General features: G+C 47.4%; 1 protein-coding gene across 2 annotated transcripts in view; it reads right to left on the bottom strand.

Moving 5' to 3' along the window:
• Positions 1–7,226: 7,226 nt before the first annotated feature.
• LOC134654539 (ATP synthase subunit b, mitochondrial) overlaps positions 7,227–15,095 on the bottom strand; it is a 135,207-nt gene continuing 127,338 nt past the window's right edge. For both annotated transcript variants that reach the window (XM_063510101.1, XM_063510027.1), the window contains 5 exons: positions 12,541–12,685; positions 11,855–12,053; positions 11,185–11,373; positions 9,413–9,511; positions 7,227–7,366 (listed from right to left, as the gene is read on the bottom strand). In XM_063510101.1, coding sequence (XP_063366171.1) covers positions 7,289–7,366; positions 9,413–9,511; positions 11,185–11,373; positions 11,855–12,053; positions 12,541–12,685 — 710 coding nt within the window. In that variant the 3' untranslated portion in view covers positions 7,227–7,288. The remainder of the gene's footprint in view (positions 7,367–9,412; positions 9,512–11,184; positions 11,374–11,854; positions 12,054–12,540; positions 12,686–15,095) is intronic.

The raw sequence follows: 15,095 nt of genomic DNA, 5'->3' as shown, positions 1-15,095 counted from the left end.
TAATTTGAATAAGATTTCTCGCGTCCCAAGCTGGTGGTTTGGGAGGCGCTGGTCTCGCTATTAATGACGATGGAAGAAGGCATAGTGTCCGATAGTGGTTCACATACAGCACTTGTTACAGGCTTCTGAACAAGTACCATTCTGAAAGCTAACATGGAGAATAGAAATAGATGTCTGAGATAGCTTGCTACTTCACTGGGTATTAGAGGTACCTGGCAGTCGATCTCATTTTTGATGCACCATGAAGATCATTTCTACATTGTGGGCGTACAGCGACCTCGACAAGGGGACGATCTAGGGAGTGCTCCCCGGTACTGGTTTTCTAGACAACCAGTACCGGAACCGGAAATACCCGGTTATCGCCGGCTCGGTGTTGGAGCGTCCTATCTGACAGGAGCTACGCCTCGATTCTTAAGGTCGTTGACTTGTAAGGGATGGTGGTCTGACGTTGTGTTCACTAGGACCGCCAGTAAATTGCAAGCTTACCACAGCTGCGAGAAAGCTCTCCTCATCACGCCGTCACAGTAAACAGACTAGCCTGGGAGGTGGAGATATCCATGCCAAGTCGTATCACCGGCAGCTGCCAAACGCGTCGTGGTAGCACTTCAAAGAGTCGGTTAAGACATACCGTGGTACAGTGCGAGGGCTCTCGAAAGCGGAGAGGCCGGCCAACAAGGCGCCTATCGGGCGAAGATAGTCTCGGCGGCTTCTGGGCGCAGCTGCCACTCGGGGGACGCAGTGACTTTTTGATAAACCGTCGCCTCTTATACCGACCTGGTAAGTAGCAAGGAACCAGCGCGAACTATAGACGATCTGCTGGCATCAGCAGTTTTTTCGACAACCGTAGTAACGGTTGTATGTTTGTAGTACACTCCTGTCGTCAGCGCTGCAGGTGCGGCCCGTTAACGATTACTCTCCACTTGAAGGGCCTCACTTCGTACATTGTCTACCATTATTAACGGACTACAGGTATACGGTGAGGACTACGACGGTGCAATCTCCATAAACTAACGTTTGCGAATTTGAGACTGAACAGGAGGCATCGAGTATAGTTTCTGTGAGAAACTCGGCAGCAAGGCAGGTCTGTATGTTGAGAAAACGAAAAACCTTCAGTCAAACTTGTATAGGAGCATGGTAGCATGCTTTTAAGGAAATCGCACTGATGAAATCAAGTCTAAAATCGATTTTGGCGCTTTGCTTAACAAAACTGTTTCGATAAAGTCGAAGACAGACAGATGGAAACTGCTGGAGTCCTCCTGGCCCCTTTCTCTTGGCACCGGAAACACAAGCTCGTTCAGGCGCAGCGGGTTTATTTGTCCCATTTTGTTTATTAGGGGCTTGGCGAACGAGTTCGTCTTTGTAAGACGGAACTTAAGCTGGAGAGCGCGGGCAAGCAGAGAGATAATTATGTGAACACTGCAAACCTTTTCAATGCCTTCAACCTCGGTTTTGAGCGGAGCACACGGGACCTTGTCTGCCGTCGCCTTGGCGACGGAGGAATCCTCAACCGAAAGCAAGAGTTTAGCGGTCTGCTCGTCAGCACGACAACAGCTTGCACCATAGCTATAAGCGCCTGCGTACCTCAATGGGGCCATGTGGACAGGGAAAACTGGTACCGTGGTACACGTGGCGCCGGACGGCAGCGGCGTGGCGCCCGGCCGGCGTCGGCTTGGCGGGCTGCATCGACACGGCCGCTGGCACATACACATGGCAACAGGTAAGTTTTCTTACGAACAGAACATGGGTGCCATTGCAAAGGACGACAGCGTCGTACTTGCAACATCGACGTAATTGCCGGCGCTATCATGGCAACCGCCGCCGCTCGGAAGGTGCCGGTGCGTGAGGTGGGCGGCGCCATCGTGGCGGCAGCCACCGCCAGCTCGGGAGGCGCCGGCGCGTGACGCGAGAGGCGCCATCGTGGCGGCAGCCATCGCCAGCTCGGGAGGCGCCGGCGCGTGACGCGAGAGGCGCCATCGTGGCGGCAGCCATCGCCAGCTCGGGAGGCGCCGGCGCGTGACGCGAGAGGCGCCATCGTGGCGGCAGCCACCGCCAGCTCGGGTGGCGCCGGCGCGTGACGCGAGGCGCCATCGTGGCGGCAGCCACTGACAGCTCGGGTGGCGCCGGCGCGTGACGCGAGAGGCGCCATCGTGGCGGCAGCCACCAACAGCTCGGGAGGCGCCGGCGCGTGACGCGAGAAGCGCCATCGTGGCGACAGCCACCGCCAGCTCAGGAGGCGCCGGCTCGTGACGCGAGAGGCGCCATCGTGGCGGCAGCCACCGACATCTCGGGAGGCGCCGGCGCGTGACGCGAGAAGCGCCATCGTGGCGGCAGCCACCGCCAGCTCGGGTGGCGCCGGCGCGCGACGCGAGAGGCGCCATCATGGCGGCAGCCACCGACAGCTTGGGAGGCGCCGGCGCGTGACGCGAGAAGCGCCATCGTGGCGGCAGCCACCAACAGCTCGGGAGGCGCCGGCGCGTGACGCGAGAAGCGCCATCGTGGCGACAGCCACCGCCAGCTCAGGAGGCGCCGGCTCGTGACGCGAGAGGCGCCATCGTGGCGGCAGCCACCGACATCTCGGGAGGCGCCGGCGCGTGACGCGAGAAGCGCCATCGTGGCGGCAGAGGCGCCGGCGCGTGACGCAGGAGGCGCCATCGTGGCGGCAGCCACCAACAGCTCGGGAGGCGCCGGCCCGTGACGCGAGAAGCGCCATCGTGGCGGCAGCCACCAACAGCTCGGGAGGCGCCGGCGCGTGACGCGAGAAGCGCCATCGTGGCGGCAGCCACCGCCAGCTCGGGTGGCGCCGGCGCGCGACGCGAGAGGCGCCATCATGGCGGCAGCCACCGACAGCTTGGGAGGCGCCGGCGCGTGACGCGAGAAGCGCCATCGTGGCGGCAGCCACCGCCAGCTCGGGAGGCGCCGGTGCGTGACGCGAGAGGCGCCATCGTGGCGGCAGCCACCGACAGCTTGGGAGGCGCCGGTGCGTGACGCGAGAAGCGCCATCGTGGCGGCAGCCACCGCCAGCTCGGGAGGCGCCGGCGCGTGATGCGAGAGGTGCCATCGTGGCGGCCAGCTCGGAAGGCGCCGGTGCACGAGGCGGGCGGCACCCTTGTGGCGGCCCGCCACCGGCTCGCAGGTGCGTGAGGCGAGAGGCGCCATCGTGGCGGCCGGCTCGGGTGGCACCGGAGCGTGAGGTGGGCGGCGCCATCGTGGCGGCAGCCACTGGCTCAGGGGGCGCTGGTGAGGCGAGAGGCGCCATCGTGGCGGCCAGCTCGAGAGGCGCCGACGCGTGAGGCGGGTGCCGCCATCGTGGCGGCCCGCCACTGTTTCGCTGGTGCGTGAGGCGCCATGGTGGCGGCCAGCTCAAGAGGCGCCGATGCGTGAGGTGGGCGGCGCCAATCGTGGCGGCAGCCACCGCCAGCTCGGGAGGCGCCGGTGCGTGACGCGCCATCGCGCCGATGCGCGTGATGGACGTTGCCGGCTCAGGACGCCTTGATAGATGGCAACCGGCGCGGCGAACGGCCCCGCCGCTGTACTCGTAGTGTTTCCACAGAGTGGCTTCCACGTAACTTACCTTCCTTCCACTTTGAGCAGTCGAGATGCAGTAGCGTGCTCCCCTTGGTCCGGTCCGCCTTCACCTTGGCGCCAGGACGGGACCGACAGGTCCGCGATCCACCCGCGCCGCGACCGCAGCAACAGGAGCGGGCGTGTGACGTCTCTCGGAGTCCCGCGGACCGGAAGCGCCTGCGCCGCGACACTTCGGGCGCCGGCCCGCAGCGTCGCGGCGTCTCGGAGTCACCTCGGACGACAAGAGAAAGTCGACGGCCCCAACGCGGCGAACGACACGAACTGTCGCGTCGGAAACTAGCAACACGAGGTAATACTCCCGGGCTCCGAGCACGAGCACCGACCTCGGCCGACACCCGCGGTAATCGGACGAGAACCGGGGCTTTAGCGTCCAAGTAGGCATTCGCAATGCGCTTCCGAACGCCAAATACAGCTAGAATATCATTAAACTGCCTTACCAGATGGTTTGAGACAATCCAAACCTATCCTATTGCAGCGCGGCCCCGGCACCCCACCGCGCGGGGCGCCGGGCCGGCCCCGCTCCCCGCGGCAGGCACGATGACGCACGTTCCTCTCCGATGCGGAGCGACTTACGTTACCACGCGTTGTAACAAACGACACTTGAAACCACTTGTTGACGAACTTCCTACTTCACTCTCGAAAATGCGAGTTAACGGTAACGATTTTAGCAGCATGGCATGTTTGCAAGAAAAAAGTGGGTAGAAGCGAAAAGCACCGTTGGAAGATCGATCCCGAGACCGCCAAAAGACTAGTAGTGGCGATCTCTGGCTATATCTCGCTATCGGAAATTTTTAAAGCGCCATGCTGCAAAAATGTTCGCAAAAAAATTTGCGGACCATCGGTCAGGACGGTCGACGAAACAATGACATGGCGGCGGCGAGTGGCGGGGGGCGGGCGTCTGTTTGCAGGAAAGGGAAGCGGAACTACATCACGGCGAGGCGGCGGAGCGACTACATAGACGCTAGCGGCATCTATCGGTCACCGGAGGCGTTACGCTCTCAATGAAGATCTCAGACGTGGAACGGAACACATAATTTCAATTGTTTTTGAAAGGTGGATTCACTGCAATTTGAATAACTGAATTTAAAAAAATACTTCATTGATTCCATTATGTAACGGACGGTTATGTCTGTCTGTTACACATGTGTATGATTAATTTTCGTAACACAATGGAATCATTTAAATTGTGGGCGAATTTAGACTAACTGTTCTACTTTACGTAGTTCTATAAAAACATCTAGGTTCAGCCTTATGCCTAGTTAGTTCTATATTTTTTAATGTAAAAAAAATGGAGATAGTTTTGCTAACTTTTTTAACTTAACGATAGGTAATTCGCCAGTAACTGGCCACCCTAAACTAAAAATGATTTTATACAACTATAAACAGAATGGTAGGAATGTCTAAAATTGTATTGTCAATCCTCCTTTTATTATTGATTAATTTGAGCAATTGTTTCCTTAAAAGGAAATAGTAAATGGAATGTATTGTTATTACTAATAACGTTTGTAAGCTAGCATCGATTGTAAGTGAAACATCCCTTATTCTGTAACTTTTTCGACTTTGTACATTTGTCCCTCTCATTTATACGGTGTTAAAAAGAGACCAATGATTTATGTCGATAAACGTTACAGTACTAACAACAGCCAACTGACCTTTTGGGCATTTCGTCTTAAGCCTTTGACCGCCACGCCTATCGTGTACGGCGCGTCATTGTGAACCTTGTCGGAATGCACGAAGGTTGATATTGGCCTGTAGGCGCGCGCGTCAGACGACGTCTTTGGCGGTCAAAGGGTTAAACATTTAAGGTTCAGGTACAATGGGTCAGTAGAGTATGTTTTTGTATAACCTGCAATAATATCTTGTACAACGAAGGTTAGGTATTTTTGCGCGCTTCGTTGTGTCAGATAATATTGAAGGTATTAGGGTAAACCGTTAATGTTGTCCAGCTAATGTATTGTACCTAATAAACACGGCAATAACAATATGTTTTATTATTTATCCTCTACCCTATGTATGTATCATATTGCCCAGTGGTTCCCAAAGCTACACTGGGATCCGACTCACCTAACAAAAACTGCCGAGTTCGGGGCAATATTTAAAAGGGGTCAATAAAATATGAACCTCTTGGGGTTCAATATCCTAATACTAACATGCAAATTACCGCCAATGAAAAAGAACAGGGGGCCGATTTTTGAATTTCGACCGCTCGATTTCATGTATTTCGTTAAATAATATCTCCACTGCTAGGCATCTAAATTCTACTAATAGAATTGAACTCGAGTGGTCAATACCACTAGATTCCCAATTTCTATGGCTCGTATTTCAAAAATTATCATTTCACCGTTGTCACCGAATTTCGAGTGGCGAAATCGAGCGATCGAAATTCAAAAGCGGCCAAGTGCGAGTCGGACTCGCCCATGAAGGGTTCCGTATTTAGGGGATTTATGACGTATTAAAAGAAACTACTTACTAGATCTCGTTCAAACCAATTTTCGGTGGAAGTTTGCATGGTAATGTACATCATATATTTTTTTTAGTTTTATCATTCTCTTATTTTAGAAGTTACAGGGGGGGACACATTTTACCACTTTGGAAGGGTCTCTCGCGCAAAGTATTCAGTTTAGACAAAAACGATATTAGAAACCTCAATATCATTTTTGAAGACCTATCCATAGACCCCACACGTATGGGTATGATGAAAAAAAAATTTTGAGTTTCAGTTCTAAGTATGGGGAACCCCCAGGGGGCCGATTTTTGAATTTCGATCGCTCGATTTCGTCACTCTAAAATCGGTGGAAAACGGCAAAATGCTGATTTCTGAAATACGACCGACAGAAATTGGGAATCTAGTGGTATTGACCACTCGTTTTCAATTCTATTAGTAGAATTTACATGCCTAGTAGTGGAGATATTACTGAACGAAATACACGAAATCGAGCGGTCGAATTTCAAAAATCGGCCCCCAGAATGTATTGTTTTTTTTCTATTGTTGTGTAAAAATCTTAATGCGGTTTACAGAATACATATACTTACCAAGTTTCAACAGTATAGTTCTTATAGTTTCGGAAAAAAGTGGCTGTGACATACTGACGGACAGACAGACAGTCCAGACAGACATGACGAATCCATAAGGGTTCCGTTTTTTGCCATTTGGCTACGGAACCCTAAAAATCGGCCTTAGTTGCTTTTATTTTGTTTTGTTCGATTTTAAAACAAAACACTTTCATCTCTATTTTCTAATACTGTTGATTCAAATTCGATTGCCAAATCGGTGGGCGGCTAATAGAGATTGGTAACGTTCAGATTCCCTAGTAGTTTCAGGGTCCACTCAGTATTTGCTCGCGACCCATAGTTTGGGAAATTCTGATATTGGCAAAGTGCGAAGTCGGTGAAGGGGGAAGTGGCGCTGATCGTCACAAACACAGGTAATCTTATGGAATAGCCGCCATTAGTACTAGCGGCAGCCGCTTGAACTAATTTTACTCCATAAGATTTAACGTAGAAAGTCTGCCAAAATGAGGGCAGCACCAGTCGTGCACCTAGCGAATAGTATAGACCCAGGGCCCGTTATCCCTCGGCCACATCAACTGCTTGCCAATAAGGTATGAAAGGATTGTCTGGTTCAAAATAAAATGTCACCATAATAACTGATCTCTTTATTCAATACATCCTCATTAAATTAATGTACACGCTTGTTCTAAGTTTACTTGCGGGCGGCGAGCGCGGCCAGGTCGGCGATGCAGCGGTCCAGAGTCGCTTTCTCTTGGTCGGGGGTGATGGCCTGCCAGGTAACATTTGGATTATATTAGTACATTATTGTCGAGGCTCGGAAGTAGCTACTTGCAGGCTGAGGATTCGTTTTAAACGGACGACCTTGGGAGTCCGTTTAATTGAATCCGAATCCAGCAAGTAGCCTTCCAACCGAGTCATATATAGTGCTTTTCTCAAAAATGGTGCAAGAAATACAAATATTTTACAGAAGCAACGTTCTACTTTTCACAGAAAAAAGTAAAACCATTAAAAAGATTTGCTTGCCGCCTTTAAAAAAAAACACGAAGTGTATTTTTCTGCTGAAAATACGCCAACGTATTTGAGACACCTAAATAGTCGCGGTACCAACATTATAATAATAAGTGCTGATCATCTATTTGACTGTTTAATGGACCTATGCCTTCATTTGATATGGCCATTTAAAGTTTTAAAAAGTTTGGAACCCGTTAAATAATGGAATTTGTATGCAACATTGCAGTCCCGAAATCGAGACTGCAATGTTTTTAACTTTTTAATTTTTTGAATGACCATAAACTACGCACTTCGCGACCTATTTTTTAACCGGCAACATCGACTTTGCCGTCCATTTTTGAGAAAAGGTTATTTTTAAGCCAGGGGCTATATTTTTATTATCAAAGAGCGTCATTGTACGTTTCTAAGGCTGGTTTTAGTGCCACGCGGACCGTCCGTGCGGATTGCCAAATTGTATGAGAAAGTTGTCCCTGAACTTAATAGGCTGGTTTTAGTGTCACACGGACCGTCCGTGCGGATTGCCAAATTGTATGAGAACGGTCGTCCGCGCGGACCACTCTAAAATGCTCCCTGAACTTAATACATATTGGTCCGGTGCGGAGCGATCCGCACGGACGGTCCGCGTGACACTAAAACCAAGCCTAATACCACAGAATAAGTAATAGTAACTTATTATCATACAGAACGGACACACACCGCCCCGCCCCGACTCTGATACCTCGCCCCGCGACTGGCCGCGACATGAATGTGTGCGTAAGTCGCTCTACTGAGAGCATGCCAGAAGTCCGTCAGATACACAATGACGCGTGTACAGACGTGCCGCGCACACATAAACGCAAATCATTTTTGATGTATGGCGTATCCGCCCTGTGCTAATACTTATATGATCGTAAGTCGCAAAAGTAAGGCACATAATCAAAAATGCTCTAATTACTCAGGTTATGGCCTCTACCAGCGTCACTGATAACCGCATGCGATTTGCGATACAATGCGTCATTTGACTATCGATTAGACTCGTTGCTCCTAATTAGCCGGCAATTATCTAAAATCGCATGGCAATAGGCTACATGACTAATTTTTTTTTATGGTATCAATCGATCGGGTTTGTTTTTAGGATCAAATGTCTATATGGGACCCATTGCATTAAAGTAACACAAAAGTCAGAAATTGTAGTCAAAGGCCGACAGTCGCACTTCACTCGCGAAACGCCCTATACAAAACGGCCAGGGGCCGTGACGTCATCGCCCATCTTGTAGTATGGACAAAACAAGAAAATTGCGTTTTTGTCGGTGAAATATTGCGTTTATGTATATAGTTGCTATACAATATTTTTTTGGATGAAATGTAAGAAATCGAATGGGGTACCATTCGATTTATATTACTTTTATCGTTTTTGGAAGTTAAAAAAAACTTAAATTTTGAAACTTTCAGGTCCTGTAATTTTGTAATTTTTCAATATTTTATTTTAATATCCACATTATTGTGATAAATTGCTCGTTTGCTATCTATTTTACTAGATTTTGTTATAAAATTCAACATGTGTCATCATCCCTATTGTCGCAACGTAGAAGCCTCCAGGGATCGGAACCGGTTTTTTGCAAAAACTTAGAAATAACCATATTTTTCGAATTATTTTATACTCGAAATGTAGGACTCAGTTGTGTTTTTAGGTTACGACTTCGTATTATTAGATTGCCCAATTAGAACTGAAGTAATTAGCAAAGAACGAAAAAATACCGTTTCTGTTCCCATACAAAAAATACCGGTATCCGATCCCTGGAAGCCTCCGTGATTATATAATTACCTTGGTAACGTTGTTCACGATCCAGTCAACCATGTGTTTCTGCGCCAGGCGCCTCTCCACGTTGGTCTTCTCCAGCTGGTAGTCCAGGCGGCGCTTCACCTGGAATATTTCATATTATGTTACTTATAAACTGTACACGTCATATTTGAAAGAAGTGCCCAAGTCTTGAATAATAATCTAAATCTATATAGGGTGGATATCTCAAAAAGAGCACTGAGGGCAGCTTCCATGCAGAGTGAGAATGGTCTTAGGAGACCGTCCATAATTTAAAATTAATATTGAAAAATTTGTCTTTAACTATACAGGGTGCTTCCTGTAACAGGAGCAATAAATTAAACTGTAGGATGTACTCCTCAAACTGACCAACATTAGTTCAGCAACTTTTGAAAATAACTCATGTTTTGATTTTAATTACACTTTAAAGTTTATTCTAAGACGCAATGTATAGCAAATTTTGTTATGTTTAAAGCGTGACAAGCAACGTCAAACACACTGATGTCAGCGTACATTGAAGGCAATATTTATTTTGTATGAAAAAGAGGAAGTCTAAAGGATTTATAATTTTTAAAAGTTGCTGAACAAATGTTGGTCAGTTTGAGGAGTACAGCCTTTAGTTTAATTTATTGCTCCTGTTACAGGAAGCACCCTGTATACAATAAGTCCATCTCTTATGCTCAACCTTATTCTCCTCGGCGATAGCCTTCTATACTCTCAATGATGAACTCAGGGATGAGGAACTGTAGGTCACTGATGCCTTAGCCGTCGGTGCCCTATGGCCTTGAATATAGTCGCTGATACTAGTGCAAAAGCGTTGGTAGAGTAGCGGTAAAGGCGTGCGACTTTCATTCTTGAGGGTTCAAACCCCAGCTTGTACCAATGAGTTTTTCGGAAGTTATCGTCGTCAGGAAACCGGACTAATTCCAATAAGGCAACATCCACTCTGGATTGGAAGGTCAGAAGACAGTCGCTTCCGTAAAAAGGGCTTACGCCAATTTTTTAGGGTTCCGTACCCAAAGGGTAAAAACGGGACCCTATTACTAAGACTCCGCTGTCCGTCCGTCCGTCCGTCCGTCCGTCTGTCACCAGGCTGTATCTCACGAACCGTGATAGCTAGACAGTTGAAATTTTCACAGATGATGTATTTCTGTTGCCGCTATAACAACAAATACTAAAAACAGAATAAAATAAAGATTTAAGTGGGGCTTGCATACAACAAACGTGATTTTTGACCGAAGTTAAGCAACGTCGGGCGGGGTCAGTACATGGATGGGTGACCGTTTTTTTGCTTGTTTTTTGTTGATGGTCCGGAACCCTCCGTGCGCGAGGCCGACTCGCACTTGGCCGGTTTTTTCTGGATTAGATGCCAAGCAGACCCCCAAGTTCCACCAGTCGTGACAAGAAGGTGGAACAGCGCTAGGAAGATGATGATACTAGTTTATTTAATCGTATGGCATGCATGATTAGGCAATCAGAGTACAGCTTTGAGGTTGCTAAGCCAGGCAACTACGTCGGGTGTCAGGGCATCCAGATCCTCAGCTGGGCCAGGATAGGAGTGAAGAGGGCAGCGCCGTAATATGTGCTCAGTGGTTTGTTCTTCTTGCCGCACTCGCAGAGGGGAGATTCCTTCCAACCCCACTTATATTGGAAATAATTACAGCGGCCGTGACCTGTTCTCATCCTATTTAGACGGCACCAGATCTTACGAGGTAGGTGAAACCCTTTTGGTTTTCTCGTCGGGTCTGAAAGATAGGATGATACTAGTGATACTGTACCTCGGAGTAGGTCTTCATGAGGCGCTCCCTGTAGGCCGCCTCGAGTTGTAGCAGCACATTCTCCTTCTTGGCCTGCACGAGCAGCTCCTGGCCCTCTGCGCGCCACTGGGCCTTCTTCTCCTCGGCGATGGCCTTCTCTAGGGACTCGATGGTCTGTGCTCGGCCTTCGTTCCAGCTTGACTCTATCGACTGGAAAAATTGTTTATGGTTACACATGTCTTTGTGATAAGGTTCGCGAATCGTCAGGTCAGTGTGGATAATTGAGATGGTATACTGTATAGACTGTACAACTTAAAACTAAGAGATATTTAATTATTAGTAATTCCAATAAGTCTCTAGAGGAAAAACGTCAACACAAAATATTGAAACTGAACATTCCATCTTGATGAAAAATATACCCATACGCGACTTTATTGTTAAGAGAATAAGAGCGTGTCGAGGTAATTTTGAACACCTCGCCAGCTTAGCAACTTCTGCTGCTGACTGTACATAAAAAAATCTGTCGCAATTGACGTTTTGTAAAAAGTTTCGTGCGATGCTACTTCCATATTGTCATAAATAGAAATATCTCAATAGCAGTTATTAAAATTATGCTATTGTAGGACCACATTACTGGTCCATCATATAACTGTACACCTTGGTCCTTTTGGTTAAAGAACTATCTACTTACATCAACTTCCTTGTCCAAGTAAGCTCCAATAGAGGGTCCGAACTTCTTGGCAGCGACATAGACCATGACCAGCAGAGATAGACCACTGTAGTACTCGTGTTCCATGACGTAGATCTCCTTGCTGCAGAGGTATGTGGCCAGGCCGACGCCGAAGGTGTAGGGGCCAGTCACGCCAGTCTTTGAGTGGAAGAGCTGGAACCTGGAATGGTAGATGAGATTTAGTTGCAGTTTAGTTTTCGAGTCATAGGGATAGATGTTCTCTACCATTGAGCTGAAGGTGACCCCAAGAATAAGGATAACTACAGTAGTAAACACTTTATCTTTCACAAATAAAAGGAAAAGAAAAGTAAAAAGGAAGTCAATATTGCCAATAAAAATTATATACATTATATCAAAACTTGAATATGGCATTATACTTTGGGGCCATAGCTATTGTAGTATATATGTACCATTTCGGCTCTTTAGAAAACTGAGGGGCTACGGCGAAAAGCGAAGTTCGCAAATTCCGGGTATTTTTCTCTGTGATTCGAATTTGCGAAAGTCGGTAGGCCCTCTGAACAGAAATAGAGAAACTGATAATATTGACCACTTTTAGTTATTTTATTTGACTCCTTTTTTAAGAATAATAATGGTGCAAATAAAGAGCACGGTTATTTTAGACTATTGGGCCGAGAACGAATACTAACCATTCCTCAGGGATGAATCCAAGGCGCACCTTGCCGGGCTCTCCGCGGACCGGCCTAGGGAAGTTCTTCTCATCGCGCACGCCGGAGACGTCGGTGGCTGCGCTGCGGGCCACCAGCGCGGTGGACGCGGACTGTCGGGACGCCGCTGCAAGAAAAACATACATTAAATTATTGAAACTTTGTTGAATCACCCACTGTTACAACCTCCCTGACATCCACAAAATAATCAATAAGAGAACTGTCAGCCGCGAGACCCGAGGTCACAGCCTACGAATTGTTCGCACTCCCACTACTACTAAAGCTGCATATCATTCCTTGTCGAACCGTGTCGTGGCGGCTTGGAGTCGTTTACCGGATAGTGTTGTGACTGCCCCCTCGGTCAATGTGTTTAAAAACAGATTGGACGATTGGCTTTTAAGCAATAAGTTAGACTGATGATTACTAGTGAAGTGATATGACTATACAAACTTTGAACTATATAACACTGGACACTGTGTGACATAGGCTCATCAGCTCAATAGCTGCTCGCCTATAATTATATAATAATAATAATAATAACCCCCCTGTGGGGCCACCTTGTCGTGGTGGGGGGGCTTACGGGTAGAAGATCTATAAATTGGTCTACAACACCTTGGCCACACCCGTTTTTCTACGGCTGAACTAATACATTTAGCATAACATCCAGCTAAAACACTTCCCAAACTAACGGTCCCAACCTTCAATGTTTATCATGGAAACAGGTAAGAAATGTAGGTACAATTTACGGTCGCTGCCCGGGGGTCGCCGGGGCGCATCTGGAGCCGGTACTGGATGCCTCAGTATGCGAACTGCCGGTGGCGCGGAGTTGAGCAGGCGGGCCCGCGTCATACAAGATACTACAGCCGGTCATCGGGAGCTGAGCAGGCGGGCTGCCGATGTCGAAGTTACAGCCGATTCGGGCGACGACACAGAGTCACTGTTTTCCTCCATCCCATCAACTCGCCCTTCATATATGACAAGATCTAAAACCACCTTGTCTAGTAGTGCCCCCGAGGATGTTGTGCAGGATGACCTCTTAAACGAGATCAATGATACTGCACCCACCGCGGGTAAAACATGCAAGCGTAATAGATGGACATATGAAATGAATGAGTTCATACTACGCACTTATCTACAGCTTACATCTTTAGATACGGATAGGAGAAATTACCTGGAAGCGTTACACTTAAAGTTCATAGAAAAATACCCCCACATGAAAGTTAGCCGACAGAGAGTAGGTGACCAGAGACGAGCAATAGAACGTTTGAAAATGATACCCCAATCTACAATAGATAAAATTTACACAGAAGTCAAAGAAGAGCTACAAAGGCTACACATAGATATTCAAATCAACACACAAACGTCATTAACAGACCGAATAGAAAATGAAATATATAACACACAAACTTTGCAAACAGCTGGAAATACAGGTACTCAAAGAATCACACAATCCCGAAAGAGATGGTCAAATGAACAAAATGAGGCGATAATAAGATTGTACTTGCAAATAACACAATTGGATACAAATAGGACGGCTTACCGAAAACCACTACATCAGCAGTTTATAGAAAAATTCCCATCACTTGCTCATGTTAGTGAACAGAGAGTAGCTGACCAGAGGAGGACTATAATATATAATAAGTATATAACCGATCAAAGGCTTGCTGAAATTCGACAAGAAGTTGAAGAAGAACTGAATATAACGCGACAGACAGACAGACAAACTGAACAAAGCGTTATCCCAGACACTCTAACATCAAACACTGAAGTACTGACCGATATTCAATTCCTTAGTGACTATGATTTTAACTCAAATTCACAATCAACCAACCAAGTACAACAGACACAACCCGACGTAGACAGTAATACGGAAATAGATGCAATATTCTATGAAGCGCTAGGACACTTTGCAAATACAGATCCCACTAACCGACCCTTTATACCCAAACAGAAACCTTCCAGACATTTGTCTAATATAATTACATACATAAATAGTAAAATCCTTGAAGATAATATCAATAAAGATACTGACTTTCTGACATTACAAACTGTAACGTATTGCGCAGCATGGACCGCCGCAAAAGCTAATGGAACAAAACTCAACCTGATACAACCCGATCCACCACGCCAACCACGCAAGAAAAAGATACCGAACTGGGAGCACAGATTGCTAAAACGGATAAAAGACCTGAGAATTAAAATAGGCAGACTGACGCAATATATTAATGGCAATAGAAGCAATAGTCTTAGTTTACATGTAGAGAGAATTAAAGAACAGTATGAGATACACTCCACACATGAGGGAATTAATACAAACCTGGTACACTTTTTGGACACGTTGAAACAAAAACTTGCTGTTACCTCTAGTCGTCTCCAAAGATACAAAGCTTGCACACTTCGTAAAGACCAAAACTCACAGTTCATTAATAACGAGAAGCAATTTTACAGAGAACTCAAAGCCGCTTGTACCAATAGCCACGAAAATAGTCAAAATAACTCGAATCAAAACCAAGCTCCAGACACAGAAACTTTACACC

The sequence above is a fragment of the Cydia amplana genome, chromosome 1 (genome assembly GCF_948474715.1).
Source record: "Cydia amplana chromosome 1, ilCydAmpl1.1, whole genome shotgun sequence".
NCBI classification, from domain to species: domain Eukaryota; kingdom Metazoa; phylum Arthropoda; class Insecta; order Lepidoptera; family Tortricidae; genus Cydia; species Cydia amplana.
Note: the sequence above shows the minus strand (reverse complement) of the source record. Positions and strands in the feature narration are given on the sequence as shown.